General features: G+C 41.5%; 1 protein-coding gene across 1 annotated transcript; it reads left to right on the top strand.

Annotated features, from left to right (window-relative positions):
- The first annotated feature begins 4,649 nt into the window (after window positions 1-4,649).
- On the top strand, window positions 4,650-24,079 carry hipk1a (homeodomain interacting protein kinase 1a). The gene is made up of 17 exons (XM_085782896.1): window positions 4,650-4,805; window positions 5,738-6,001; window positions 6,232-6,582; window positions 9,267-9,640; window positions 11,147-11,270; window positions 13,240-13,359; window positions 13,479-13,565; window positions 14,754-14,935; window positions 15,023-15,173; window positions 16,478-16,682; window positions 17,619-17,737; window positions 18,492-18,640; window positions 18,871-19,035; window positions 19,954-20,124; window positions 21,037-21,269; window positions 22,452-22,582; window positions 23,378-24,079. Exons 1-17 carry the CDS (start codon window positions 4,653-4,655, stop codon window positions 23,942-23,944), a joined length of 3,546 nt encoding a protein of 1,181 aa, XP_085639022.1. The 5' UTR covers window positions 4,650-4,652; the 3' UTR covers window positions 23,945-24,079.
- The last annotated feature ends 1,783 nt before the right edge of the window (window positions 24,080-25,862 follow it).

Raw genomic sequence — 25,862 nt, forward strand, 5'->3', positions numbered from 1 at the left:
GTTACGTTACGTCGAGCAGCAGCAGCAGCAGCAGCAGAGCCAGTCCGGGATGATGGAGCTCGGTCTGTTCGGCTCAGCATGAAGATCTGTGACCGAGCTGAGCGGCTCCTCGCCCGCCTGACACGCGGTGTGACTGCGGTACCGGGACCGGCGCCGGTGTCATGAGTCGTTAGCTCGGCCATCTGCCCCTCACCCTCACCCTCCTCACCCTCCTCACCCCTTCCTCCTCCCCCCTCGCCGCTGCTGCTGCTGCGACCTGCTACCGTCCGAGGACCGAGGACCGAGCTCCGGCTCCGGCGAACAGCTGAGCGGATCCGCTGCAGCAGCGACCGAGCCCCGGGAGGGAGAAGCAGCATGACCAGGCCCCGATGACCGACCGCAGACCGGCAGCAAATACAGGTACTGTCATGTAGGATAGAGCTGGTTCTGGTTCTGGTCCTGGTCCTGGTCCTGGTCCTGGTCCTGGTCCTGGTCCTGGTCCTGGTCCTGGTCCTGGTCCTGGTCCTGGTCCTGGTTCTGGTCCTGGTTCTGTGGGCTGCAGGTGGGGCAGAGAGAGGAGCCCTGCTGCTGTGTGGAGGTGTTATAGTTAATAAATAAACATGATTTACATATTAACGTAACATATTGCACTTGTGCAAACATCTAAATCATATGTAAATATATTTAAATATAAACATAAACATGTCAGATCAGTATGTATGATTGTGCACAGGTTTAGAGGTGTGCATCATTATAAATGTGACTAAAATTTGCACACTTGTGCGTTGATGATCCATTCACAAACTTTCAGGTTAATAACTCAAATACTTGCTATATGTAGATATAAAAGAATAATAATTCTAAAGCTACGAAAACCAAACAAATTTTATTTTATAGCGATTGTACACAAATATATTCATGGGTAGTATATTCAGATTTTGCCAATAAGCTTTGGCAAATATTACACACTGGACCTTTAATAATGATGATATAGAATTTATATCAAATTTATAGAAATTTATAAAGGTGGGGCAGAGAGAGGAGCCCTGCTGCTTTGTGCAGGTGTTATAGTAATAAATACATACAGTATGATTTATATTAATGTCAATAACCTGCACATGTGCAAACATCTAAATCTATAAATATGTAAATATATTTAAATATGAACATAAACCCTTACCTGTTAGATCAGTATGTATGTGCACAGGTTTATAAATGTAATCATAGAGGTGTGCATCATTATAAATGTGACTAAAATGGGCACACTTGTGCATTGATGATCCATTCACAAACTTTCAGGTTAATAACTCAAATACTTGCTATATGTAGATATAAAAGAATAATTATAAAGCTATAGGAAAACCAAACAAATTTTATTTTATAGCGATTGTACACAAATATATTCATGGGTAGTAGTATATTCAGATTTTGCCAATAAGCTTTGGCAAATATTACACACTGGACCTTTAATAATGATAATGATGATATAGAATTTATAAAGGTGGGGCAGAGAGAGGAGCCCTGCTGCTGTGTGGAGGTGTTATAGTAATAAATAAACATGATTTACATATCAACAACATATTGCAGGTGTGCAAACATCTAAATCTATTATGTAAATATATTTAAATATGAGCATAAACCTGTACCTGTCAGGTCAGTATGTATGTGAACAGGTTTATAAATGTAATTATAAAGGTGTGCATCATTATAAATGTGACTAAAATTTGCACATGTTCAAAAAAAAAAGATGTCTGCAAACATGCCGATGAATAGATTGATTATAATTGATTATTTAACCTATTCATGCATGTAGATTATTAATTTTATAAGCTTCACCTCCTTTGCACGGTGAATATCTGCATTAAACCATGAACTTATAGCTGTTGTTATAATAACATGACTTTTTTTAATATTCAGGTTTAATGAAGTTGCAGATTCTTTTACACATTTGCAAATTTACAACATTTACACATTCACAAATCAGACTTCAGGCAGTTGCTAGTTGCTACTATAAAATACAATACATATTTATTTATATAGCACATTTAAAAATACAACCCAGGTTGTCCAAAGTGCTGTACAATAAACACAAAAGCAAACTAGTGGCAATACAACTAGATGGAACAGGTAATGTAGTTACAATAAAAGCATGCAATAAAACAATAAAACAAGAGTGGAGACATATAAAACTAAAATGCCAAGGAAAAGAGATGAGTTTTTAAAAGAGATTTAAAGTGCTTGAGTGTTTGTGCAGTCCTAATATGCAGAGGTAGGCAAGGCAAGGCAAGGCAAGGCAATTTTATTTGTATAGCCCGTTTTTACAAACAGTTTGTCTCAAAGGGCTTTACATGGCATCGTAACAACATCCTCTGTCCTTAGACCCTCACATCGACTGAGGAAAAACTCCATGGAAAACCCTTTTAACAGGGAAAAGTCGGAGAAACCTCAGGGTGAGCAACAGAGGAGGGATCCCTCACCCAGGACGGACAGACGTGCAATAGATGTTGTTACAGACAAGAAAACAGTTTACAGTTCCACAATGTCGGGGCCACCACAGAGAATGCCCTGTCTCCTCTCGTTTTTAGTTTTGCTCTCGGTATGGTTAAGAGCAGCTGATTAGCAGACCTCAGTGCTCGGGGGGCATTGTGAAGAACAAGAAGGTCAGACAGGTAGGACGGTGCCAGGCCATTCAGGCACTTAAAAACAATTAGTAAAATTTTTAAATTAATTCTAAAAGAGACAGGAAGCCAGTGTAAAGTGCAGAGAATTGGGGTAATGTGATGGTGACGCTTTGTCCCTGTCAGTAGGCGCGCTGCAGCGTTTTGCACAACCTGCAATCTGCGTATTAAAAACATATCGATGCCAGCATACAGGGAATTGCAATAGTCTAAACGAGAGGTGATAAAAGCATGGATAACTGTATTAAGATCCTTACGTGGAAGATATGCTTTTGTCTTTGCGAGCAGTCGTAAGTGGAAAAAGCTCGTCCGGACTACAGCACTGATTTGCTTGTCAAACTTAAAATCATTGTCAAAAATGACCCCAAGGTTCTTGGCAGAGGAGTGGCAATAAGAGGACAGGGGACCAATGGCACTGTTAAAATCAACTTTGTGACTGTTAAATAAAATAATTTCAGTTTTGTTATGATTTAGTTTAAGAAAGTTCTGGTGCATCCATGCTTGGACTTCCTGCAGACATTCCAGTAGGACTTGTACAGAGTCATTGTTGACTGCTTTCAGGGGCAGATAGATTTGTACATCATCGGCGAAGCAATGAAACTGGATATTGTACTTTCTAAAAATAGTACCCAGGGGCAGCATGTACAAAGAGAACAGGATTGGACCCAGAACAGAGCCTTGAGGCACTCCAAAGTGTAAAGGAGAAGCCTGGGACAGGGCAGGTCGGACAGGAGCTGGATCTGCTCTGATGTCGTGCTTCTTTTATTTTTATTTTTGCACACTCTTGTTTTATTTTGGTGATTTGTTGATCAACTTATCGTTGTAGCTCTGATTTATTATCAACTCGTCAGGCGGCCATGTTTTCACCAAGAGCTGCTGCTGCTGCTGCTCGGGGTCTGTTTCAGCTCACAGTCTGTTTATGACCCAAGAATTCAAACAGACAAAGAAAGAATGTGTCTCTGTGTTTCCTCCACTAATGCAATGTATTTGAATTGAAATGTTTATTATTTCTAATTTGCAACACAAATGTACAAGATAAAACAAAGGAAGTACCACAAAGACATGGCAGATGATACAGGCTATTCAAACAACATGAAAACAAAACAACATTTACAAAAACAAAATTAGAAATTTAGAAAACTATGTTTTGCAGAAAGTAGAGAGATGCTGAAATACATGAATGTGGAAATTAGAAGTAAAATGTGATTAATGTAGTGGAGATGGAAAACAGTGCACAAACTAATGTATTTCTATATATGGAACTGACAAGTGGGGATTAAATCTGAAATCTGTTTGAAAATAGTGTTGTGGAAATTTCCTTTAAGTTGTGAGAGAGAAAATTATAAGTCCAGCAAAGAAGGGTTTCACTTTAAGTACTTTATTTCTATCTTGCAAGAGGTGGACTGTCATACACACGGAAGTCTGTACGAGAGTTCACACTGAGGTTACATAGGCACAAGAGCGAGAAGGAGCCATGTGCTCCTCCTAGGAGGTGGCATCATAACATTATTGCATTCTTGCAGAATACGTTTAGATAGCACAAGTTTGCACTTAGCGCTTTTGACATCTTATTTAAAAATATCTTATATCTTATTATAAAATCATCTAAAGGCAGGAAGAGAGCGGTTGTCTGTAACCGAGGGTTTGTTGTGGTTTTTTCACACCTCAGCGTGTTGACATCTCATTGACATTTCACTGTGGTTTTGGATATGGAGACAACTGCTTGCTTAAGCGTAATCATCACAAAATAACAGGCATACTGCCTCATGCACAGCAGACAACTGTGTGCAACTTGCGCTTTCTTCAAGGTTCACCTAAAGTTCATGAACATACATCTTCAAAGTTCAATCAAGGGTCATAAACATAAACATTTCCATTACAATAGCTTTGCAGCTTTCTCCTGCATGATCACCAAGTTGGTGCCAACGTTTCACTTCCTGCAGTTTCAGTTTTCCTGCAGTTTCAGAACCAACGTCTCTCCCTCCGTCCACAGACATGGCGGCGTCGCAGCTCCAGGTCTTCTCCTCGCCGTCCGTGTCCTCCAGCGCCTACTCCCGCTCCAAGAGGCTGAAGGTGGAGAACCCGTCCTGGGACGCGTCCAACCCGCTGGGAGGAGACAATGGTTACTACCAGCCGAGCCCCTCGCAGGTAAGGGCTGGGACGATATGCTTTTCTCCTGATTCGATTCTTCTACAATTTTTTTCGATGGCGATTCGATTTAAATTGCGATTCTACGATATTGCCGATTCTCTCGATTTTTAGTCTGCATTTTTAACATTTATCTGCACACAAATACTGTAGGAGCCTATAAATTAACATACTCCATTATAAAGTGAACTTAAAGGGATAGTAGCATTTTTTTAAAGTGGGGTTGTATGATCTACAAATAGCCCCTAAGTACTTTAATTGCAGTAGAAGACTCTGCACTCCTCCCGTTAGCAACGCCAGCCCATAGCCCTGCCCAGAGATTTACAACATACAGTGTTGTGAACAGACCCAAAGAAACGGCCTATTTTCGTGGCCTAAAGGAGGTTTTATGTGAAAAAAAATACACAGTTCCATTGTTCGCTATAATATAATTTTTTCCAGCCCCTCAAAGTGCAGGAAAAACGCAGTTTTTATTTGGAGCTAACCAACTGCTGATCGGCGGGCACTAACCCTGGGCGGAGGGATACGTGAGTTGGTTAGGTCCAAATAAAAACTGCGTTTTTCCTGCACTTTGAGGGGCTGGAAAAAATTATATGGGCTGGCGTTGCTAACGGGAGGAGTGCAGAGAGTCTTCTACTGCAATTAAAGTACTTAGGGGCTATTTGTAGATCATACAACCCCACTTTAAAAAAATGCTACTATCCCTTTAAACCCTTTTCAAACCCTGTACTCTCTGTATGTAAAAAAGGTTAACAAATGCACATTGCACAATATTTAAAAAAATTCAAAAAACAAAAAACAAAAAAAAATTCAAAAACATTTTTTTTCCAAAAAAAAAAAAGATTTTTGAAAAACAAAATCGATTTAAGAATCGTCAAAAAGATATAGTGATATTGATGTGAACCGATTTTTTCTCCCACCCCTACTCGCAGGGCGCCGTCGCCTCCGCCTCCTCCAGCAGCTTCAACCCCGTCGTCTACAACTCCAACCAGGCGCCTCCTCCGCCCGCCGCCGGCTCCCGGGAGCAGACGGTGGTGCGTGCGGCCGACAGCACGGGCAGCGTCCGCGGACCCCCGTCCTCCTCCTCGTCCTCGTCCTCCAGCCGGCGCGTTAAAGACGCCGCCGCCGAGTTGTCCTCGCAGCCGTGCGACCTCTACCACAACAAGCAGTACAGCCTGAAGAGGAAGAGCGAGGAGGTTTATTGTTGTTTATTGTTTATTATTAAGATCCCCATTAGCTGCAGCAAAGCCACAGCTACTATTCTTCCTGGGGTCCAACAGTATCAAATATACAGTTGAAAACACAAAACATAAACATTATAAAAATTAAAAACAAAAAAACAAGTAAGTAAGTAAGTGTTTACATTTCTTAACTGTGCTTCATTCATTCTTCGTTATACTAATTGTTCACATACTAATCCTATGAGGTGGACAGCAGCGACAGCGTCCAGATCCTGGAGGAGCTGTCGGCCCCCGTGGTCTCGAACCGCGGCGCCGGTGGAGGAGGAGGAGGCGGCGGCGGCGGCACCACCACGGCTCAGTCCATAGCACATTCCACTTCCACGGCGAAGAGCAGCAACTCCCACAGCGAGGGCGACTACCAGCTGGTCCAGCACGAGATCCTGTGCTCCATGTCCAACAGCTACGAGGTGCTGGAGTTCCTCGGCCGCGGCACCTTCGGCCAGGTGGCCAAGTGCTGGAAGAGGGGAACCAACGAGATCGTGGCCATTAAGATCCTGAAGAACCATCCGTCGTACGCCCGACAAGGTCAAATAGAGGTGAGTATGTGTCCACGTCATGTCACGACCCAAACCAAGTCGATTTAGAATAATAATAATATCATAATTTTATTCATATAGCACCTTTAAAGGGACATTGTGTAACTTCTCCTGTCTCTATTCACGAAAATTGATTATTTGGTTCCAAAAGTCTGTTTCTCATTAATCAGTAATCCCCCCCATCAACAAACTGAAGTGTTCCTTTCAGCTCTGAATTAGCCGTTCATATCATTCATATCTACATGGAGCGGGTAAGCTCGGTGCTGGCTGCCATGTGGTGTCGCCATGTTTTTACGTTCAGTGGCAGCGTGACGGTAGGAAACCACGGAAACTCAGCGGAGACCATAGACTGTAAAAAGAATGGACGTAGCACCCGTGACGTCACCCATTGGTTTTGGGGAGTCGTTTTTGTGACTCAAGTATGGCGGCCTGGACAGCGCCATGTTGGATTGGCCGGCCGAGTTCCCGCCCACTGGCCTCGAAGCAGCTGTCCACGGAGCTGCTCAGACCTGTCACTCAACGTTTCCGCGCCCTGATTGGCCAGAATTTTAACCTAATAACAGTAAAACTGTAGAGTTAAAAAAAAATTCACCCCCCTCAGAGTGTGTGCGGGGGTAGAAACTATCGATTGAGACGAAAAAACGTTCTGACACCAGGCTTTTAACATGTTTACTGAGGATGTAAAGTCGGCGATTTTAACACGGGGGTCTATGGGGAATGCTCCCTTCTGACACCAGCCCCCAGAGGAATCCGAGGGGACTGCAGTTTTTTGAACGCGGAAGTGAGCTTCACTTCTCAGACCGACAACTGCCCCCTTGGCGGAGACACCGGAGCCGTCGGCTCAGGTCGAGGTGGCGTCTGTGAAAAGTCACCGCGGTAACGCAGTGAGGAGGAATGGAGCGTTACACTGATGCTGCATTCACCTGCAATCGGGCAGACGGCCGTCAGTAACAAATTTCTAAATTTCTGAGTCATCCAGTAACAGTGTGGTTGACTCTGATGGACTGAATCTGCTAAAATCATTGGGAAATGGCGGATGAGTTTCACTTTTACCGTGCCCTGCTGTCATGCTGTCATGACTGCCGCTTCTCTCTCTGTGTGTGTGTGTGTGAGGGCTAATAATGGAGAAAGATCACTATGATCAATGAACAGAACGCTATTGCATTGCCGAAAGCCAAAAAATCTATTTGTGGCGGACGTAATTTATTTGTGGCATATCAGTGAACACCTCGTCGGGCTGTGACATCACAGGGTTGGCGTCAGCAGCCTAGCATAGACTGTAAAAAGAAGCCTAGTCACAGCCACAACACCAGCTAAACGTGTTTCCTCAAATTTGAGGCGGAGTGGCCACCCTGTTTACCACAGAGATTTTGTGTGCGGTCATGACTACCTGGCTCCGTCTGATTGGATGTCGCCAGTGGCTGCATTTGATTGGTGAAACACTGTCATTTGGCAGAGTATCTGTTGGAAGCAGCCAGAGAAGCGGCTTCATTAAAACAAAAACAGATTGCGCATTGGATCAGTAAAAAAAAGTAGCGAGTATGTGTCTGTGTCTAAAATCGGCAAGAAAACAAAACATCGCCGATCGTCCTTCCAATCGCCGATAGACGATTGGATCGCCAATCGGCGCAACCCTATTGGATTGTGTATTTGATGAGTTTGATGAGGGAAACCAAGAAATCCCATGAGCCTCCGTAGCGTAGCTCCGAGCAGCTCACGGCTCTGCTCCGCCGTTCTAAAAATAGCTTGCACCGACAATTAAAGGTAACAAACCTACTGCTATGACTATAGGGATTATGGTGTTGTGGAAATTTCCTTTAAGTTGTGAGAGAGAAAATCATAAGTCCAGAAAAATGGGGTTTCACTTGAAGTACTTTATTTTTATCTTGCAAGAGGTGGACTGTCATACACACAAAAGTCTGTACGAGAGTTCACACTGAGATTTGGTTACATCAGGTTACATAGACACAAGAGCAGGAAGGAGCCACGTGCTCCTCCTTGGAGGCGGCATCAAACATTGTCCAATAACATTATTGCATTCTTGCAGAATAAGCTTAGATAGCACAAGTTTGCACTTAGCGCTTTTGACATATTTTTGGGTTATTATAAAATCATCTTATATGTAAAGGCTGGAAGAGAGCGGCTGTCTGTAACTAAAGAGTTGTTGTGTTTTTTTCACACCTCAGCATGTTGACATCTCGCTGACATCTCACCGTGGTTTTGGATATGGAGACAACTGCTTGCTTAAGCGTAATCATCACAAAATAACAGGAACCAAGTCAGATACCTGCATATTGCCCTATGCACAGCATACAAGTGCAACTTGCGCTTTCTTCAAGGTTCACCTAAAGTTCATGATCATACATTTTCAAAGTTCAATCAAGGGTCGGACACATAAACATTTCCATTACAATGGCAATGGGCCAATTTGCCAAAATGTTGAACTATCCCTTTAAGCCTGTGCATATTCTCATTTGTCCAGGTCATAGTATCTCAAAGGAGTTTAAATCGAAAGCAACTGGACTTGTTTATTTGTCTAGGAAGGCGTTTCACCTCTCATCCAAGAGGCTTCATCGTTTGATTGATGAAACGTCTTCCTTGACAAATAACCAAGTCCAGTTGCTTTCGATTTAAACTCCTTTGAGGAACTATCCCTTTAAACTCATCGTCCCTCCTCCTCGCAGGTGAGCATCCTGAGCCGCCTGAGCACAGAGAACGCCGACGAGTTCAACTTTGTGCGCTCGTACGAGTGTTTCCAGCACAAGAACCACACGTGCCTTGTGTTTGAGATGCTGGAGCAGAATCTCTACGACTTCCTGAAGCACAGCAAGTTCAGCCCGCTGCTGCTCAAGTGCATCCGGCCCATCCTGCAGCAGGTCGCCACGGCGCTGATGAAGCTCAAGAGCCTGGGGCTGATCCACGCCGACCTGAAGCCCGAGAACATCATGCTGGTGGATCCGCTGCGCCAGCCGTACAGAGTCAAGGTCATCGACTTCGGCTCGGCCAGCCACGTGTCCAAGGCCGTGTGCTCCACCTACCTGCAGTCGCGCTACTACAGGCGAGTTGCTGCGTCGTACAAGGCCGTAACCATGGAGTCAACATTGGGGGGGACCAAGGCCCAATCCCATTTCTCTTTTTTACCCCTACCCCTTCCCCTACCCCTTGCCCCTCGCCCCTTGAAACGGAGCTACAAGGGGTAGGGGTAGAAAGTCAACCCCTACGAATTGGGACACCCCTTCAACAGTCACATACGTCATCACGTAGTCTCACTGGCTTTTACGTAAGCTGATGCGGCGAGCTTTTGCCAGAAATCAAATAGCCGTGTACCATATAACTTAATAAAATAAGATAAAACTTAATGCAGGCTGATCAGTTCATTGTAAAACATTTATTTACTGATATAAATGTGGTGATTTCTGTACACAGAGCCCAGAGGCAGCTGCCTGCTCCTCTGTCTGATACACACATGAAGCTTCACTTTTCATTCAAACAAACAATGCTACTGCCACAATTGTCAGATTTCATCAATGAGACCAACATTTAAATGCTAAAAAGAATTTAACCAGCCGGTGGTAAACCTCTAAAAACCCGCGGATAAGTTAATTAGCGATCGTCTTTTCTCCCGGGACGAGGACGTAATTTGGCCGGCGGAGCAGCTCTGCAGACCGGCTGCTGCCCCTGTGAGGAGCCGCTCCTCCTGGAGCTTCACTTCTCCGAAAAAACGTCGGAGCAAACTTCTAACCAGCCGTCATTTGGATAAACTAACCGCACATTTGGGACCTAAACAGTTACTTTCTCGCATGAAAAAATATAAAAATTGGGACACCCCTACCCCTACACGTGAACGCGCAAAACGGAGGGGTAGGGGTAAGTGGTAGGGCCAAGGGGTGAAATGGGATTGGGCTCAACTCTCTTTCTATATATATATATATATATATATATATATGCTGTATATACTGTACTTTCCGGACTATAAGCCGCTACTTTTTTCCGCCCTGGTGTCCCAGCTCTCGTCTCTGCACACCGCAACACAAACGCGCCCCGTAACCCGTAATCTTTTGTTTATGACGGTTAAGACTACACAAACACACACGCCGTAACATCGTATATGTCATGTAACGTTATCCACCGCTCCATATACTGATTTTTCGCTGGCTTCGTTGGAAACAAATGCACATGGAGGAGAGGAGCGTAACCAAAACAGTGGAAAAGTGAGCAGCACAGTTCCCCACTGTCTTTCTGTGTAAATATCTCAAGTTACAACATGAAAACCTGAGGCTTATATTCAAGTGCGGCCTATATATGTATTTTCTTTTAAAATTTAGCTGGTGCGGCTTATACTCGGGTCTGGAAAGTACGGTAAATTCGCTAACACATGGGATACTTTTTTATTTTTTAATCAGCTAGCTATATGGGGGACATTATGAGCATATTTGAATATTGGGGGGGATGTCCCCCCCCCAATGTATATGGTAATTACGGACTTGGCGTCGTACGTAACGCTGCAGTGAGGTTCGTCTCTAAACTTCTCCAGCTGTTGATTGTTGATGTTGTTTTGCTCCAGAGCTCCGGAGATCATCCTGGGCCTCCCGTTCTGCGAGGCCATCGACATGTGGTCTCTGGGATGCGTCATCGCCGAGCTCTTCCTGGGATGGCCTCTGTATCCCGGAGCCTCCGAGTACGACCAGGTCGGCTGCAGCTCTTCATATACTTAGTACTCTTACTGTATATAATATTTATACTACATGTTTATTATGGAAACGTGTTCCCGCCAGTGAAAGAAAATAAAAATCCTCAAGGTATGTCATAATTATAAGATATAAATTGAAATTTTTGACTTTTTATCTCATACTTTAGACTTTTTATCTCATAATTTTGACTTTTCATCTCATAATTAAAATTTTTTAACACATAATTTCAACTTTTCATCTCATAATTAGGAATTTTTAACTCATACTTTCAACTTTTTATCTCATGATATTGACTATTCATCTCATAAGTATGACTTAAACTCATAATTTTGACTTTTCATCTGATAATTTCGACTTTTTATTATAACTTGCCTATTTATTGGCAGCTCTGGCGGTGAACCAGTTTTCCTTTTGGGATCAATAACTTTACTAATCTAATTTAAATCTAATCTGATCTGTTGTACCTGGAACATTTCGCAGTCTTTACATTTATTTTGGAAATTTGCTTATCGGCTCTTGTGCCAAAAGTTTGATGAGACAAAAGATTCAACCCTCATGTCTGCACAATAAATATTAAGCAACAGCTGGCAGTGTGTTAGCTTAGCTTAGCACAAAAACAAGGAAAATGTAAAGAAACACACCTACTTGCACATGATACATTCATTAATTAACATGCAAAATTTAATTTCTTTAGGACAGAATGAACACAGACTGGTTTTTCAGTCATTGATTTAGGCTTTTCTTTGTGTATTAAAATCGCATAGCAAAGCAAAAAAGAAGCATGAGCCACATCTAAAAACTTTAACATGTCTACAACTCATCTTTTTCTGGACAAGTTATAAATAATCAGTCCTGGCACAGGTTGGTGAAATGTGCTCTGAAGAGTTGTGTTGTTTTAGCCTGCAGTAAAACTAAAAACCAACCATGCAGCAGTGACTTCAGTCGAGCTCGTTACTCTGAACAGAGAGGAGCCGTGACGGAGATAAAGCGACGCTGGGTCGTCTGAGGGCCAGAGAGTCCAGAGAGCTGCCGCCACATAAAAGCACTGAGACTGAAAAACAACAACATGAGCAGCTCCTCTCGTGGGAGAAGAGTTAAAGTCTGAGCAACACAAAGAAAGTTGTTTTTTAAACGGTTGATAAACTTTGTGAGAAAATAGAAAGCTGGTGAATCGTCCCACTCAACAAACACTGAAGCGTTTGTTTTGAAGGGTTTTAACACTTTATCTGGCAGAGTAGACGCCAGCTGCAGCTGAATGTGTTTTTGTTTCATGCCTTCTCACTTACTAGGGTTTGGTTTGGTTTAGTTAAATGGTTTAGTTGGTTTAGTTTAGTTTGATTTGGTTTGGTTTGGTTTGGTTTGGTTTGGTTTGGTTTGGTTGGTTAGTTTAGTTTAGTATAGTTTGGTTTGGTTTAGTTTAGTTAGATTTAGTTTAGTTTAGTTCAGTTTAGTATATTTTGGTTAGTTTCGTTTAGTTGGTTTAATTTAGTTTGGCTTAGTTTAGTTCCGTTAGTTTGGTTGTATTTGGTTTGGTTTGTTTGCTTTGGTTTAGTTTGTTGAGTTGAGTTTAGTTGGTTTAGTTTAATTTGTTTGCTTTGGTTTAGTTTAGTTACTCAGGTCCAGCAGTGCACACTGCACAGGATAAATTACATTTAAAAAATAGACCCATTTAATGAAAATTAATGAAATAACCTAAAAGTATAAATTGAAACCAAACAGGAAGTCACAGCAGTGCAAGATAGATTGAAAATATTGCAAATGATGATGAAGATCGATCCTGCAGTGTCAGTATCAGTTCACAGTGAAGAAACGGAGCATGTTTTTGTTTGTTTTTCTGACCAAACTCTGGTCAAGACGCCGCCAGGTTCAGGGGCTGAGGTGGTTTCACCTGCACAAATAAAGGGTCATGAAGTTTTTACATTTTGTTTTTCACTCTGCAACTTTCCTGTTGGTTTTGTTTTTTCAGATCCGGTACATCTCGCAGACCCAGGGCCTTCCTGCCGAGTACCTGCTGAGTGCAGGGACCAAGACCAGTCGCTTCTTCAACAGAGGCCCAGACTCCAGCTACCCGCTCTGGAGACTGAAGGTGGGTGTTCCTGCAGAGATACTGGTCCTTGAACACAACACGCTGAAGAACAGTAAAGACATACTGTATGTACTGTGGATACTGAGCCGCTGCTGCTGCTGTGGTTGTTTCTGTTTCAGACTCCTGCAGAGCACGAGGCAGAGATGGGGATCAAGTCAAAGGAGGCAAGAAAATACATCTTCAACTGTCTGGACGACATGATGCAGGTCAGGAAGTGAACGTCTCATTATCAGGTTCAACTCATGGAAACTTTATTGTCATCCACAACCACATGCAAATTCACAGTAGGAGTATTAAAGCAGAAGTAAGCAATCCGGTGGTTTTGGCTAACGTCTTGTCAGCCGATGGAGTTAGCAGTCCCCGCCCTCGTCCCTACGTCACCACATTCACGCGCATCCCTTGGCTGCACACACAGAGAGGACCGCCCCTTTATGCCGTTCTCTCTCCTCATTGGATAAAGGTTGTAGGATACAAGGAAAGTTTTCTCCTCGGCTTACAGCAGAGCAGAGTGACTGACAGACCCGTGTTTCGGAACAAACATTCTATATAAGTGATTGCTGTCGGAAGATATAACTATTTAAGACTTATATTAACACAAATATTCCGCTTACTTCTGCTTTAAGTAATTTAGTAATATTTAAATAATGCAAAATAAGACTGGACATGAGATGGAAAAGGTGATAGAAGATTTAGTTTAGTTGGTTTGGTGTGGTTTAGTCTAGTGTAGGTCGCTTTGGGTTAGTTTAGTTGATTTAGTTTAGTTGGGTTAGTTGGTTGGTTTGGTTTGGTTTAGTTTAGTGTAGGTCGGATTGAGTTAGTTTAGTTAGTTTAGTTGGTTGGTTTGGTTTGGTTTAGATAGTTTGGTTTATTTGGGTTAGTTAGTTTGGTTTAGTTTAGTTTAGTTGGTTTGGTTTGGTTTGGTTTGGTTTAGTTTAGTTTAGTTAGTTTGGTTTGGTTTAGTTGGTTTGGTTTAGTTAGTTTGGGTTAGTTTAGTTGGTTTGGTTTGGCTTACTTTGGTTAGTTTAGTTGGTTTGGTTACGTCTGGTTTGGTGTGTTTTAGTTTAGTTAGGTTGATTTGGTTTGGTTTGGTTTGGTTTAGTTTAGTTTAGTTTAGTTTAGTTTAGTGTAGTTTAGTTTAGTTTAGTTTAGTTTAGTTTAGTTCTTTGGGTTTATTTTAGTTGGTTTGGTTTACTTGGGGTTGGTTTAGTTTAGTTAGTTAGGTTTAGTTTTTAGTTAAATTGGCTTGGCTTGGTTTGGTTTGGTTTGGTTTGGTTTGGTTAGTTTAGGGTAGGTTGGGTTAGTTGGTTTAGTTTGGTTTGTTTAGGTTAAGTCAGACACTCTGCTACTACAACTATGGGCAAATCGACTGTGGACTTCCTGTCTCTCCTCTGCAGGTGAACATGACGAACCTGGAGGGGACGGACATCTTGGCGGAGAAGGCCGACAGACGGGAGTTCATCGACCTGCTGAAGAAGATGCTGACGCTGGACGCAGACAAACGCATCACGCCCATGAAGACGCTGAACCACCCGTTTGTTACCATGACGCACCTGCTGCACTTCCCCCACAGCTCACAGTAAGAGACAGTTCGTTAAAGTTCCAGTCCGTGAATCTATCTATCTGTGCTTTGCTTCACGTATTCACTTTTTTTATTCCTTTGCAGTGTCAAGTCCTGCTTCCAGAACATGGACATATGCAAACGCAGGTGCAGCGCCTTCGAGAACGGGAAAAACATGTTTGCCAGCAACAACACGCCGAGTGCAGCCGCCAACCTCACCGTCACCTTCAGTAGCCAATTAAACCAGCACAATCAGGTGAGAATCTGTCTCAGGGTCTTTTTTTTCTTTTTCTTTTTCTTTTTTTACTCCGTCCAATGTTTTGATTTGATGTTGATCCAGATTTCATTAATTAAGATAAGAAAAGATGAGCGATACTTTATTCATCCCAGGCTGGGAAATGATTGTGCTATAGCAGCAGCTATTACCATACAGTAGAGACAGGATAATAACCACAATGTAAATAGTATGTTCAAATGAATAGAAAATAAGTACAGTGAATTGGAATAATAAATGCTACATCTTATATCCAACAAAACAAAACAATCTATAGTATCTAAATAAATAAATAATGATGATGGAAATGATGAAAGAAAAATCAATGTTATATCTGTAGTTTTGCAAAGTGAAAAAAACATGTGTGCATTGATTTCTACATCCAGAATCCAATTTATTACATTCCTCTTGTGTTTTATTTGCTTTATTACACTATATGTTTCAGAAAAATCTTCAGTGGTGCATCACTGGGCACTGAGTCGATGCTAATCAATGGTTTCACTCCACTGATTAACATCAACTTCTACAACGATTGTAACTTTATAGCACAGTAGTGTGGTGATGTAGTAGTATAATGTAATATTCTTCCTTCTTCGTATTTTGTAAATGTGGTGCTTGTGGGAAAAACAGCAGGAACATTATTATCCGTGTTGAGGAATGAGGATGAAACTGATCAATGTTCACCTGGTTTATCTTTCCTACACAAACATACACACACACCTGAACCTGATTGGTCATCTCAGGTGTTAAGTTCAAGGTAACTTTATTTGTACCTGCAGGTAGATCAGGTTTACAGGGAGATGAGTCGGACCTGATAAAGTGACAACAGTGCTCAAATACTAAAAAATAAAATAGGGATAGAAAATAAAAATAATAAAATACATGACAGATAAGAACTAAAATATAAAAAAAAGAATTAAAAAAGTTTCAATCAATAAATAGTCAATAAATAATATCATCAGACCTTATTTCTAGGGCACTTCTCATACAAAAAAAGCAGCCCAAAATGCTTTACATGATAAAATAATAAACATTTAGGCTATGCACATACACACACTTTTCAAGTAAAATTAAAACACTGAGGAAACACTATCTTTTACTCAACAGTTTGCAAACAGGTAGGTCTAGGTTTGTTTTTAAAAATGTCCACATAACGATAAAAGGAGGCCTCACCATATTAAGTTTTAGTTGAAAATTTTGTGATGATTAAAAGGCCGCTGCCTGAATATATCTGTATATTCATCTATATCTATAATAAAGTAATATTTTTCCTCTGTGTGGTCCAGATGGCGTCTACAGGAGGACAGTCTCTGTCCCTCAGCAGCAACGTCCCCTTACTGAACTACCAGCCCGGCCTCTACCAGCAGGCCACCATCAACATCCCGGGTCTGACCCAGCAGGGCGTCCCGCTGCAGACCAGACCCACGCAGCTCTGCACCCAGACCGAGCCCTTCCAGCAAACCCTCATCGTCTGCCCCCCGACCATCCAGGGTGAGAGAGAGAGGGGGGGGGGGGCATGTTGAATAATGCAAAATAAGACTGGACATGAGATGGAAAAGGTGATGGGTTTAGTTGGTTTGGTTTGGTTTAGTTAGTTTGGTTTAGTTGGGTTAGTTTAGTTGGTTTGGTTTGGTTTGTTGGTTCAGTTTGGTTTGGTTTGAGTTAGTTTAGTTGATTTGGTTTAGTTGGGTTAGTTTGTTGGTTTGGTTTGGTTGAGTTTAGTTGGTTTGGTTTGGTTTGGTTTAGTTAGTTTGGTTTAGTTGGTTTGGTTTAGTTGGTTTGGTTTGGTTTGGTTTAGTTAGTTTGGTTTAGTTGGTTTAGTTTGGTTTAGTTAGTTTAGTTTAGTTTAGTTGGGTTAGTTTAGTTGGTTTGGTTTGGTTTAGTTAGTTTGGTTTAGTTGGGTTAGTTAAGTTGGTTTGGTTTAGTTGGGTTAGTTTAGTTGGTTTGGTTTGGTTTGGTTTGGTTTGGATTAGTTGGGTTAGTTAAATTGGTTTGGTTTAGTTGGTTTGGTTTAGTTGGGTTAGTTTAGTTAGTTTGGTTTAGTTGGGTTAGTTAAGTTGGTTTGGTTTAGTTGGGTTAGTTTAGTTAGTTTGGTTTAGTTGGGTTAGTTTAGTTAGTTTGGTTAGTTAAGTTGGTTTGGTTTAGTTGGGTTAGTTTAGTTAGTTTGGTTTAGTTGGGTTAGTTAAGTTGGTTTGGTTTAGTTGGTTTGGGTTAGTTTAGTTGGGTTGGATTAGTTTTATGCACATACACACACTTTTCAAGTAAAATTAAAACACTGAGGAAACACTATCTTTTACTCAGCAATTTGCAAACAGGTAGGTCTGGGTTTGTTTTTAAAAATGTCCACATAACGATAAAAGGAGGCCTCACCATGTTGTATTGATGACATCATGTGATGTCCTCTAACGTCTGCGCTCCGTCCTGCAGGTCTGCAAACCGCCAACAAGCCGTCTGGTTACCCAGTGAGGATGGACAACTCCGTCCCTTTGGTCCCTCAGAACCAGTCGTCCCAGTCTCTGCACATCCAGCCCGGCATGCTGGCACAGGTAGGGGTCTCGGCGTGTTTTATTTATAGAAATAAACTGACTTCTTTCCCAGTCCGGTCGACTCGCTGCACTTCACCGTCTGCTGACGACGGACTGACTGACTCCCAGTCATTGTAGGCTTTTAGGCCCCGTCCAGACGAATACGCGGCTTCACTGAATCCAATCTTTTTCTTAATCGTTTTGAAAAAAATCTCCGTAAACACGGCATCGTTTTCAGAAATATCTGCGTCCACACGGATCACCTGAAAACGACCCATAAGAAGAAATCCCCCGCTGTATTTAAACTCAAACATGGGATTACATGTTGACAGGGAGTCGTGTCAGAGTAAATAGTGACGATCAGTGATGATTAAACAGACGCGATTCAGCCGCAGCGTCTGAGCAATGCGACGTTAGTCGGCCGTTGTTGTTGTTACGACTGTCAGTGTGTAGCTGCTGCAGCGGTGTGTGTGTGTCTCAGGTTACAGGTAGAGCGGTGGGGGGTATGACATCATCGTTTCAGAAAAAATCCGTTTTGGCCGTCCTGACGAAAACGCTGGGGCGGCGTTTTCAAATTTTCCCACTCTGGGACCCGTTTTCAAAAAATACCGTTTTCAGCCATGAAAACGCTGTATCCATGTGGACGCCGATCCGATAAAGTATTTATCCGGATTCGAAAAAAACGGATTCGTCTGGACGGGGCCTTAATGTGTGTGTGTGTGTGTTTGTGTCTGTGTGTGTGTGTGTGTGTGTGTGTGTGTGTGTGTGCGTGCAGCAGGGCTGGCCAGCAGGAACGCAGCAGATCCTCATCCCCTCCACGTGGCAGCAGATGCCGGGCATGGCCATCCACAACCCGGGCCAGACCGTCGTGCCGGACGCTCCCATGGCAACGGCCGCTGACGGTCAGACGGCTGCAGGCTGGAGGTGAGGTCACTCATCCATTCATCCATTCATTCATTCATTCATTCATTCACGCATTCATTCATTTATTCATTCATTCATTCATTCATTCATTCATTTATTCATTCATTCATTCATTTATTTATTAATACATTTATTGATGCAAACACTCACACACAGTGACACTAGATTAAGTTAATCTTGTTCCTCTTCTTTATCTTCTTCATCTTGTCCTTCCTCTTCCTCATTTTCAGGGGTCGTCATGGCAGCCAGTACGACGGCGTCGGCCAGCAGGAATCTGGCGGCGGCCGTCACGCTGCCGCTGCCTCCCAGAACCACAACAACTCAGGGGCCGCTCACTCCAGAGCCCAACAGGGCAAGAGGTCGAAGGCTCGACACGCTGCCGAGAGCAGAGCCAGGTGTGACGTCATCACGTACAACACACTGCAAAAACTCAAAATCTTTCCAAGATTATTTGTCTTATTTCTGGTCAAAATGTCTAATTTCTACTCAACACTAATCTCTTTCCAGGGACAACGAGGAGTTTCTATTCGGTTATAAAAAAGTCTCACGTTAATGTGGATGAATCTACGCTACCCACACTTGTTAATGGGTCCATTTTCGATCAATATATCGTTTTGTCTCTATCGTTATTTTGTTATTTTAATTAGTGGCGGAAATGCTGGGCGAGCCGACCAGCGTTTCCTTACTTTCGGTTTCGCGGACGCTGCCCGGCGAGTCATGAGAATAACGCTGCTGAATCGCCGTTTATGGTCGGAGCTACGACGGTATCTGATCGTCTTCGAACCTCTGACTTTCATTCTTGATGAATGAAAACATTCTTGGCAAGATGTCCGTCTTGTGCCGGTCCAAGAATTTCACCGTGCGCGTGGAGGCTCATGGTAAATGTAGTGTGAAAACACTTTGCTTTCCAAAACTCCTCGTTGTCCCTTTAGAATAAGACTCATCACCTAAAACCGATCTCGTTTTTAGATAATTTTCACTTGAAATAAGTAGAAAAATCTGCCAGTAAAAGGAAGTTTTTTGTGCTTGTAATAAGAAAGAAAAACCTGCTCCACTATCAGATTTCTCTACTCATTTCAAGTAAAAATCAGCTTGAAAGAAGTAAAAAATGTCTAAAAACAAGCTACTTTTAATGTGATGAGTCTTATTTTAAGTATAATGAGATTAGTTTTGACTAGAAATAAGACAAATATTCTTGGTAAGATTTTGAGTTTTTGCAGTGCAGATACAAAGACAGTAGGAGGTCGAAAGGTCACATCCTAATTTTGTGTCTGTCATCGTCTTCTTCTTCTTCTTCTTCTCCCTCTCTTCAGGCCGGTGTCCTCGGTTCTCTCCTCCTCCACTGTGCTCCACAACACTTCCACTGTAGCCGGCGACCAATCGCAGCCCATCGTCATCTCCGACACGCCCAGTCCCGCCGTCAGCATCATCACCATCCACAGCGACTCAGAGGACGAGGACGACAGGAAGTTCCCCGCTGCGTGGTGACGAGCTCATCCTCCTGCTTTCATCAGTTTTTATATTTTTTTCCCTAATGTGTCTAAAGCACTGCTAGTCTTACCAGGGTCCACATTTAAAAACATGAATTACACAAGACAAGTCAACAAACATTTACATAAAATCTTTACAATACATATAAATCATCATCCTAAATCAAAAAACATACATAAGACACTCTACTACGGAGTTCGAGAATAAAGTTCAAGTTCAAAGTTCAAACAGTCTTTATTATCCACAAAGGGGCAATTATCTGTGCAGCAGTGGTCAACACATACACGACACCCAACACACATGCAGAAAAAGAATAAAATAGAATAAAAATAAACAACAAATTACAAAATAGTACATGTCACACAGTAGATAAAGTCATAGTTTTATGAGAAAAACGCCATATTATTACGAGAATAAAGTCATAACGTTTGAACCTGTTGTTTTAGAGAAGGAAAGTTGTTAAGTTGTTAAATTCTCATAAAATTGCCACTTTATTCTCGTAAAATTATGACTTTTATTATCGTGAAATTATGAGCTTTTATCATAAAAATTTGGGCATTTTTCTCGTAAAATTACGTTTTTTAAATTAAATTGTCTTGTACAATTCTGTCTTTATTCTTGTAATATTATGACTTTATTCTCAAAGTCTGTGAAGAAAAATGTTGTCAATGTGTTCCTAATACTCCCTCAAACTCTAGTGTACAATGTTTTTCAAAATAAGAGGCGAAACAAATTAAAGTGACAACAACAAAAAAACCTACATAAGCCTATAAAACCTTGTCTGGTATGTAGTTATGTGTGCATGTGTGTGTGCACATATGGTATCTTACAGGTTATGTCATTCCAAGATGTTTCATTTATTCACTCACTCACCTTATTGTCTCTCTCTCTCTCTCTTCCTGCAGCTCTGGAACGAGCCAGAGGACCAACGTGATCAGCTGCGTGACGGTGCACGACTCCCACGACTCTGATTCCTCCACCAGCAGCCCCCTCAGCCCCAAGACCTCCTCTTCCTCCTCCTCCTCCTCCTCCTCCTCCTCCCTGCAGAACACCACCAAGTCTCTGGCCGTCATCATGCCCTCGGTGAAGACTCAGCCCGGAGAGACGACCACGACACAGAAAACTGCAGCAGCTCCTGGTTGGCTCGGAAATTGTTTTTTTGCTCCAAGTCATTGTACATGTTTGCATAGAGAGAGAGAGTGTGCAAAGTAAATACATTCAGAAGTATACACTGCAAAAACTCAAACTCTTACCAAGAACACTGGTCTTATTTCTAGTCGCAACAAACCTCATTATATTTAAAATAAGACTCATCACATTAAAAGTAGCTTGTTTTTAGACACTTTTTACTTCTTTCAAGCAGATTTTCACTTGAAATAAGTAGTGAAAATTATCTAAAAACAAGACTGATTTTAGGCTATGAGTCTTATTTTAAGTGGAAAGATGTTAGTATTGAGTAGAAAATAGACATTTTGACAAGAAATAAGACAAATATTCTTGGTAAGATTTTGAGTTTTTGCAGTGTATAAGTGAATAGAAACAATACAAACATAAGACTACAAACAGAGCCCCGTCCCTACAATAATATTACTGTACCATTCAACAACATAGTGTTGATTGATCTTGCACACAACCACATATTTAAATATGTTACATGCATAATTTATATATTAAAAGTACATAATAGAATATAAAATTAAAACAAAACAGATAAATAAATGAAATAGTAATGGTGCACAGGTAGGTGGTGCAAGGTATAATACATAAACAAATTAATTAATAAATAAAAATAGGCTTTTATACTGTAGGTTCAAATTATATAGAATACCGGGTCAGTCGTATAAAACACCTATATTAGTGACGTCTAATTTCTCTATATATCTTAAGAAAGGTTTAAACAACAATAACATTACATCCTCTTGTACAGTAGAATAGTGAATCTTCTCTAATACCAAATGCTGTAGAAGGTCATTGATCCACAACTTAAAAGTTAGGGGGAGTTTTTCCTTCCACTTAAAGAGTATTAGTCGCCTTGCTATGAGAGATGCAAAAGCTATCCCCGTTATTTATAATGCACATATCATGCACAAGTGCTTTAAAACATATAATAGTGGAAGAAGCGCAGAGTGCACAAATGAAAACCATATCAATCACATACATATATACACGCACATACAACTTAACCAAATGCTGTTGTAAAAAGAAACGTTTCAAACTGTTTTTAACCTGTTTTTGAAAGTGATTCACATTTATTTATAATATATTTCTTATCTCTGTATTTACTCATTATATGTGTGTTTTTTGTTGTTGTGTTTTTTAGAACAAACTACGAGCGGCTCTGGGAAGTCTAAGAAAGGTTCTGCTCAGCCGTCCAGTCGACCCGGAGAGTCGAACACTGAGCGGCATCAGCGAGCTGCGTCCAGCCGCTCTCAGCCTCTCAACCTGAGCCAGGTAACAGTTTATAAAGTTGATACCTAAATAAACAGTAACTGTGTTTTCAGTAGCTGCCTCAGTTCTCAACAGGAAGTGAATCAACAAACCAACGAAGCTGTGAAGTGACAGCAAACACTGATCTCGGAGTTTAAATTTCCTCCTTTTGGCCGATTTTACACTTGTTACCTGTCCTGTCATCGTATAAGATTGTATTTACTTATTTAACGTTGCTGCTTCCTGCTTCTTTCCTCCTATAAAACTGATCCTGCATTAATCAAAGTCGTCAAATGACTTTAGAATTAGATACTTTATTGATGCTCAATGTTATGATACAGTTAAAGAAGAAGCAGCACAAATTTTCGTAAGAACAATAAAGGTCATATAAAGTTTAAGCTTTAAGTTTAAGATGAAGAGAACACATTACATGCACATACAGTACATTGACAAATGAGATAAATATATAGTACATAAATATAAGAAAAATATCAGCTTTTAATATAATACAGTATATACAAAAAAAAATAGAAAATGCTAATGTAAAAATAAATATGAGTGTGTGTTCACTGTCACTTGTTGTGTTACGTTTGATAAAATGGACAAATCTTCCCTCTAATGATATTTGAAGAGGTTGAAATTGAAGTTTCTGCTGCAGAAAAGATTAAAGAAGGATAAAAACGTATACATTTCTACAAGTATTTTGCATTGAATAATTTATTTATCCACTCATTCATTTCTCTATTGATTTCTATATTTATTTGTTTATGTATCAGTGTATTATATTGACGTCTGGCTCATCGCTCTCTGTTGTCCCAGGTGCAGCAGTCTGTGATGTCATCCTCTCGGCAGCCGACCTTCCCCGCTGCTCCTCCTCCTCCTCCTCCCGTCTCCTCTTCCTCCGCCTCCTCCTCCTCCTCCTCCTCCTCCTCCTCACACGCGTCCTTCACTCGGCTTCACGACAACGCGCTCTTCACCTCCGCGCCCAACCTCTACGCCTACCCAGCGTCCGCCGCCCTGGCGTCCGTGTCTCAGGCCGTCGACCAGATGCAGCAGCAGCACGGTAACGGTAACGGTAACGGTAACGGCGGTAACGGTTCGTCTCGCCACAGCCGAGGAGGAGGAGGAGGAGGAGGAGGAGGAGGAGGAGGAGGAGGAGTGACGGTTGCGGGGCCGTACTCTTCCTCCCTGGCTCTGCTCCAGAAGAACAGCAGCTTGGCGTTGTCGGCTCCGGGACAGTACAACAACAACAACAACAACAACAACAACAACAACCACCATCAACAACAACAACTACAACAACAACAACAACAGCTGATAGTGCAGCCTTTCCACCGCTCCAGTGCTGCGTATCCACGGAAACTCAACCAGTATCCCTACCTGTAACCATGGAGACATGATGGAGACGAGGTTCAGCCTTCTGCACTGTCCCGTGTCTTTGTTTTGCTTTTGTTTTTACAACTCGTATTTTATTTTATATTTTAATCATGATCACTTTTTGTTTGTTTAAAGGGATAGTTCAACATTTTGGCAAATTGGCCCATTGCCATAATCCCTATAGTCTTAGCAGTAGGTTCGTTACCTTTAATTGTCGGTGCAAGCTATTTTTAGAACGGCGGAGCAGAGCCGTGAGCTGCTCAGAGCTACGCTACGGAGGCTAATGGGATTTCTTGGTTTCCCTCATCAAACTCATCAAATACACAATCCAACAACTCCAAAACGCTCTGGTGGACAAGTTGTGACCTGCACATTCACCACGCTACGAGATAATAACAGAACGTTACCAGACAGAGTTGTTTTAGTGGTGAATGCAGAGACTGTTGATGAAAAACTGTCCCTGAAGGCAACGCACATCAGCGGTTATGCATGAATTTACCTCTAAAACAACTCTGTCTGGTAACGTTCTGTTATTATCTCATAGCGTGGTGAATGTGCAGGTCACAACTTGTCCACCAGAGCGTTGTGGAGTTGTTGGATTGTGTATTTGATGAGTTTGATGAGGGAAACCAAGAAATCCCATGAGCCTCCGTAGCGTAGCTCTGAGCAGCTCGCGGCTCTGCTCCGCCGTTCTAAAAACAGCTTGCACCGACAATTAAAGGTAACGAACCTACTGCTAAGACTATAGGGATTATGGCAATGGGCCAATTTGCCAAAATGTTGAACTATCCCTTTAAATAAAAACAAAATAACTTTTCCTACGTGTGTGTGTGTGTGTGTGTGTGTGTGTGTGTGTTGCAGGCTGGTGTGTGAACAGTGCAGTCTAGAAAAGTCGGTGGTGAAATGAGATAAAAACTCATTTAATTGTAGCTTTTTATACGTCGTGTTTAAATAAATGGGATGAACGTTAACGCTGTTACAGACTGCACTGTAAGATTTATTTCATTATATTTGTGTGTTGAGGAGAAACTGGAACTTGACTTACTGTAATGCTGCTGCTGCTGTTATTATTATTATTATTATTATTATTATTAACATTAATATTATTATTGTCAATCATTTAATAGTTGTTAAAGAGTTGCATCTCCATTTACACGATGGATCGCCTTACTTCTTTAGGCCCGGTTTCTTGTTTGAGGTTTTTAAATCTGGACTGTGTCAGCACGTCGTGATGAGTTCAATGACCGTCGTCGCCGTCGTTGTCGTCGTATGTTTCCTTTATGAATGTAGTGTGTGTTTACCTTTGTGCTACAAAACGGAGAACGTAAGCTACGTACTGTACTGTAAAAATAATAATAATAACGATGATGATGATAATGATGTGTCACTGTGTTGTTTTCAGTTTCACTATCGGCTCATTAACTTAATTAATGATATTTCTATGTTTAGTATGTTGAATACTGCAGTTAGAGGAGGCTGTCGGTTTTTTGAATCAGTCTTGTGTGTTTTTTTTTTGTGTGTTTTTTGTTTTTTTATATACAGGTTTAACAGTAATAGTTAAGGTTGCATGTTTCTGACGTGCAGTAGCTTTCATTCAAGGAGGGATTTGTAAACTCACAGAGGGATTATACAGTAGTGACTGTGTTCTCTTTGATTTGTACAACAAACACATTCACAATAATCTGAGACGGCGGAAATGTTAAAAAAAAAGAAAAAAAAAAGAAGCTCTTGTCTTGTGACGTGATGTCTGTGAAGTTAAAAAAAACAAAACAAAACAAACGTTGCACATTGGATAATCACTCTTATCGTGATGTTTAAATTAAGTTTAGGCCATTTAGATGAACAACTGTTAAAAAAAAATGCTTTTTTTTTTAATTGTTAAAAATAATCAAATCAGATTATCGAAGATGATTTATAAGAAATATAA

This window comes from Trachurus japonicus, chromosome 7, assembly GCF_045865225.1.
Source record: "Trachurus japonicus isolate A0001 chromosome 7, Traja_1.0".
Classification (NCBI taxonomy): domain Eukaryota; kingdom Metazoa; phylum Chordata; class Actinopteri; order Carangiformes; family Carangidae; genus Trachurus; species Trachurus japonicus.